This window comes from Heterodontus francisci, chromosome 41 (genome assembly GCF_036365525.1).
Source record: "Heterodontus francisci isolate sHetFra1 chromosome 41, sHetFra1.hap1, whole genome shotgun sequence".
NCBI classification, from domain to species: domain Eukaryota; kingdom Metazoa; phylum Chordata; class Chondrichthyes; order Heterodontiformes; family Heterodontidae; genus Heterodontus; species Heterodontus francisci.
The window spans coordinates 12164035-12169649 of record NC_090411.1 but is presented as its reverse complement, the minus strand read 5'-3'; the positions used below and the strand labels follow the sequence as shown (position 1 = coordinate 12169649).

General features: G+C 44.1%; 1 protein-coding gene across 1 annotated transcript; it reads left to right on the top strand.

Moving 5' to 3' along the window:
* Positions 1-1067: 1067 nt before the first annotated feature.
* Positions 1068-3829, top strand: LOC137353608 (ATP-sensitive inward rectifier potassium channel 12-like). The gene is made up of 2 exons (XM_068019959.1): positions 1068-1136; positions 2166-3829. The coding sequence occupies exon 2, from the start codon at positions 2274-2276 to the stop codon at positions 3567-3569; it is 1296 nt and encodes a 431-aa protein (XP_067876060.1). The 5' UTR covers positions 1068-1136; positions 2166-2273; the 3' UTR covers positions 3570-3829.
* Positions 3830-5615: the final 1786 nt, after the last annotated feature.

Below are 5615 nucleotides of genomic sequence, written 5' to 3'. Positions count from 1 at the left end.
GCATATTTAGGCTAATTGTTAGGTCACAATGGGGACATAGGAAGAGGAGAAGGCCATTTAGTCCCTCGGGCCTGTTCCACCATTCAATGAGATAATGACTCATATCCCATAATAACTTTGGTTAACAAAAATCTATCAGTCTCAGACTCAGAAGTGATAATTGATCTGGAATCAATTGTCTTTGTTAAAGAGAGTTCCAAACTTCTACCATGCCTTGTATGTAGAAGTATTTCCTAATTTCACTCCTCAAAGTCCTTGCTCTAATTTTTTGACAATGTACCCCAACCAATGATGTTTCTCTCTATCTACCCTATCAGTTTCCCTTAATATTGTGAAAACTTTGATCAAATCACCCCTTAATCTTCTAAATTCCAGGGAATGCAACCCGTGCTTGTTTAATCTCTCCTTGTAATTTAACCCTTGGAATCTGGATATCATTCTGGTAAATCTACGTTGATCTCCCTCCAAGGCCGATATATTTTTCCTAAGGTATAGTGCTCAGAACTGCTCATTGTAACTCCAGGTGTGGTTTACCAGGGCTTTGTACAGCTGAAGCATGACCTCTACCCCCTTATATTCTAGCCCTCTGGATATAAAGGTCAGCATTCCATTAGCCTTTCTGATTGTTTTCTGTACCTGTTCAGGACATTTTAATGATCTATGTACCTCAACACCAAGTCTCTTTGGCCCTCCACTGTTTCTACCTTTTTCACCATTTAGAAAGTATCCTGTTCTATCCTTTTTAGCCTCAAAGTGAAGAGAGAAATGCAGTGAGGGAGAGAGGAGAGAGCAGGAGGAGAGAGAAAGGAGGAGAGAGAGAGAGAGAGAAGAGTGACAAAGGGAGAGGAGAGAGAGCGATGAGGATAGAGAGCGAGGCAAGGAGAAGAAAGAGTGAGGGATGGAGTGCGGGGGTTGGGGAGAGAGAGAGAGAGAGAAGCTTTTCAAGCCTCCGACAGGCGTGTCATGTAAACCAATTAAAACTGACTTTCCAACACACTGCCAATCTGAGTGCAAAACGGCTCGAGAATCTTGGGCTGTAGCTGGCAATTTGGGAATTGTTTTTGGATTACCTGCAGAGGAGTGAAGTGTCCTGTCTCTCTACCTTGAGGAAACTGGGAAGGGACCAAGGAGAGCAGGTAAAGGCAGCAATCTGGTTTTGTGGTCAGTGTGAGTGTGGAATTGAGGGCACAGCCGGAATTCTATTTTAATCTTTCTTCATATCAGTCTCCCAGTAACTCTCTCTCTTCTTTGCCATCTCTTTTATTTATCTGTTTAGGCTCAGCTTCCCGCGATTGATTTATTTTCCATTGCTGCTGTCTCTTTCTCTGAATATTTCAGATGTGAATATTTGCAGATTCCCCCTCCTCTTGTACAGTATGCTTCACAATCTATCTATTTCTGGCACTCTCCTGTGCTCTCAGCAAGGCAAAATTGCTTTTAAAGTAATTGTCATAATTTGATCTTTTAAAGTCCCTGTGTGATTGAGGCTGCGATGATTCTAACTGGCACAATCGATGAGTTCTGTCAATCATCTTCCTGTTACCAGGGAAACCTGTGGATAATTCTGTGGGTGCTCCCCCAGGGAGAAGAGGAGAGGGGTAGTGTGGCGGTGCCTAGGGAGGAGAGAGGAGATGGAGAGCGTGGTGGTGCCAAGGGAGGACAGAGAGGAGAGAGGGATTGTGCTCGTGCTCATGCCCAGGGAGGAGAGAGAAGGGTAGTGTGGTGGTGCCCAGTGAGGAGAGGGGAAATGTGGTAGTTGCCATGGAGAAGAGAGACGGGAGAGGGAGATTGCGGTGGTGCTCAAGGTAGAGAGAGAGAAGGGGGCTGTGTGGTAGTGCCCAGGGTTAAGTTGGGATATACATTGCATGAGCGAAGCTGGTTTTAACCCCTTGTGTGAGATGGATAGGTATGGCATGTAGGCGGGTGTAATAGGTATGGTATGTAGACGGGTGTAATAGGTATGGTATGTAGGCGGGTGTAATAGGTATGGTATGTAGGCGGTGTGACGGGGGATATGGTGTATAGATGGGGCAGGGAGGTATGGTGTGTTCAGTGGATATGGTGAGAAGGTGGGTGTGGTATATTGTCAGGAGGCACAAAGATGAGTAATGTGATTATGATAAAAGTAATAATTAAATAGTGATACATACTCTGCTTCTTTTCAGGTATGTCTGTTTTCTGCTACTTCATGGCCGGTCTGACTGTACGAGGTATTTGAGGAGTTCTGGCAGCTTCTCCAGGAAACCTCCACCCACCTTTGTCTCCAAAGACTCATGATAATCACAGCGATGGGTACAGTGCGGGCCAAACAGTACAACATGGTGTCCTCAGACAAAGATGGTGACAAACTCAGCACTTCGTCAGTTGCCAGCGAGCAGGGAAATGGCAAGATCCAAACTCATCGCAAATGCCGCAACCGTTTTGTAAAGAAGAATGGTCAATGTAACATTTACTTCACCAACATGAGTGGCAAGTCAGAGAGGTACATGGCTGATATCTTCACTACCTGTGTAGATACCCGCTGGAGATACATGCTCATGATCTTCTCCACTGCTTTCCTGATTTCCTGGTTGACCTTTGGTTTTGCGTTCTGGTTCATTGCCATGATGCACGGGGATCTGGACAAATCAAAAGGTGATGAATACTTCAAACCATGCATCATGCAAGTTAATAGCTTTGTAGCAGCCTTTCTATTTTCCATTGAGACACAGACCACCATTGGTTATGGCTTCCGTTGTGTCACTGAAGAATGCCCAGCTGCTATTTTCATGGTAGTCTTCCAATCCATTATTGGGTGCATCATTGACTCTTTTATGATTGGCACCATAATGGCAAAGATGGCACGACCAAAGAAAAGGGCTCAAACACTTCTGTTCAGTCACAATGCTGTAATATCAATAAGAGATGGCAAATTATGTCTGATGTGGCGAGTAGGTAATCTCAGAAAAAGTCATATTGTCGAAGCTCATGTCAGAGCCCAGCTGATTAAACCTCACGTCACAGCAGAAGGAGAATACCTCCCTTTGGACCAGAAAGACCTAAATGTTGGTTATGATGTTGGATTAGACCGTATCTTTCTTGTGTCCCCTATAATTATAGTCCATGAGATTGACGAGGAGAGTCCTCTTTATGGTATAAGTAAGCAAGATCTGGAGACGGAAGATTTTGAGATAGTGGTCATCCTAGAAGGAATGGTTGAAGCCACAGCAATGACAACACAAGCACGAAGCTCATACTTAGCCAATGAGATTCTCTGGAGCCACCGGTTTGAGCCGGTGCTCTTTGAGGAGAAGAATCACTACAAGGTGGATTATTCACGGTTCCACAAGACTTACGAAGTGCCCACGACACCGAGGTGCAGTGCCAAAGAGCTGGTAAACAATACATTTTCAGTGGTGCCAGTCAACAATTCCTTTTGCTATGAGAATGAGCTTGCACTGTTGAGCCGAGAGGAGGAGGAGGAAGAGGCGAACAGGGTGCTGGAAGTAGGCAACCAATTGGAATTTGACCGGCTGCAATCAACCATCCCATTGGACACTCTGTTTTACCAAAGAGAATCTGAAATTTAATCTCACAGATGCCATTACTGATGATTTTTAATCACTTAGATGCTATGCAGGGTTTGAAATAAAATACTGGCCAATCATTGAGTGTCGTGATCTGCGGTCACTCCTGGTGCATTGAGGAGTAATTTTAACAGGCAATTCTCCAAGTACAGTGAGAATGGCAGGAATAATTTGTGGTCAGGGCTGATCCTCGCTTCCCATCTGTTTGAATCCATTGTTGAGAAAGGTTCACAGCGTGAGTGTTGCATTTTCCTTTTAGAAACACGGCAGAGAGGTTTCGCACCTTTGCTCCTGCAGTCTATGCCAGATAAAGCTTCAAAAGCCAGGCCCCACAGAGCATTTTTGCATCCAATAGTTTAGATAAGATGGAAAACGTGCTTTAATGAAAGGATATTTATAGGATGTCTGAAGGATTCTTTCCTGTTCCTGCTTTGTAACCAAATGATACGGTCTGGCGGGTCACATTTAATCTTGAGAATTAACCTTTCCAGGACCAATGTTGCTTAAGGGAAGATGGTGGCATGGTAGTAATTCAGAGGCCCAGGCTAATGCCCTGGGGACATGGGTTCAAATCCCACCATGGCAGCTGGTGGAATTTAAATTCAATTAATAAAAAAAAAACAATCTGGAATTGAAAGCTAGTCTCAGTAATGGTGCCATGAAACTATCATCGGTTGTCGGAAAAACCCATCTGGTTCATTCAGGCCCTGTAGGGAAGGAAATCTGCTGTCCTTACCTGGTCTGGTCTACATGTGACTGCAGACCCACAGCAATCTGGTTAACTTTTAACTCCTCTCTGAAGTGGCCTAGCAAGCCACTCAGTTTTCAAGGCAATTAGGGATGGGTGACAAATTCTGGACTTGCCAGCAATGCCCACATCCCATGAAAAAATAATTGTAAAAAAAGCAGGGTGACTCAGTGGATGCATTCCCTGTAGAAGGGCCACTGACCTGACCCATTGTTGTGATGTCTGGTAGGAACGTATAGCTCAGTGATAACTCACACCAAACCACCTGTCCAAAGGATGTTTATTTAGAGTCATAGAGTTATACAGCACAGAAACAGGCCCTTCGGCCCATCGTGTCTGTGCCAGCCATCAAGTACCTAACTATTTTAATCCCATTTTCCAGCACTTGGCCCGTGGCCTTGTATGCTATGGTGTTTCAAGTGCTCATCTAAATACTTCTTAAATGTTGTGAGGGTTCCTGCCTCTAGCACCTCTTCAGGCAATTTGTTCCAGATTCCAACCACGCTCTGGGTGAAAAAGATTTTCCTCAAATCCCCTCTAAACCTCCTGCCCCTTACCTTAAATCTATGCCCCCGATGATTGACTGCTCCAGTAAGGGAAAAAGTTTCTTCCTATCTACCCTATCAATGCCCCTCATAATTTTGTATACCTCAATCAGGTCTCCCCTCTGCCTTCTCTGCTCTAAGGAAAACCACCCTAGCCTATCCAGTCTGTCTTCATAGCTGAAATGCTCCAGCCCAGGCAACATCCTGGTGAATCTCCTCTGCACCCTGTCCAGTGCAATCACATCCTTCCTATCGTGTGCTGCCCAGAACTGTACACAGTACTCCAGCTCCTTCCTGAGTGTTTAGAATGCAACTATATAAAAGTTAAGTTTCAGTTTTACATGATTCTGAAACCTGTTATCTGTTGATATATTTGAATTATACTTTATTAAATTTGACAGAATCTGACTAGACTGAAACAGCAGCCATTCAGTTCTCAAAAATCACCTCTTGAATCTCAAACTCACCTCAAACTCCTCCTAGTTCATTCCAATTATATATTTTGATGAAAATTTAAGATTTTGGTTTCTCTCCCATTTCCAGCTATTTGCGATAATTCAGTGCTCACACACTTTCACCTCTTTATCTTGCTACTGTTCATCAAACGGACAGTGAAACTTCAGGTTCTGTCACATACTACTGCACCATTCAATGGACAGAATATAAAGTTCATGCATCAAGGTTCTTTGTGCCAAAGGATTGGAGACTGTTTCTGTTGGAAGGGCCTGGTACAGTTTGAGGAGTTCTGCCTGCTTC

Bases quoted from the DNA above. Each gene is read 5' to 3' on its own strand.
- LOC137353608 (XM_068019959.1), top strand. From the start codon at position 2,274: ATGATAATCACAGCGATGGGTACAGTGCGGGCCAAACAGTACAACATG.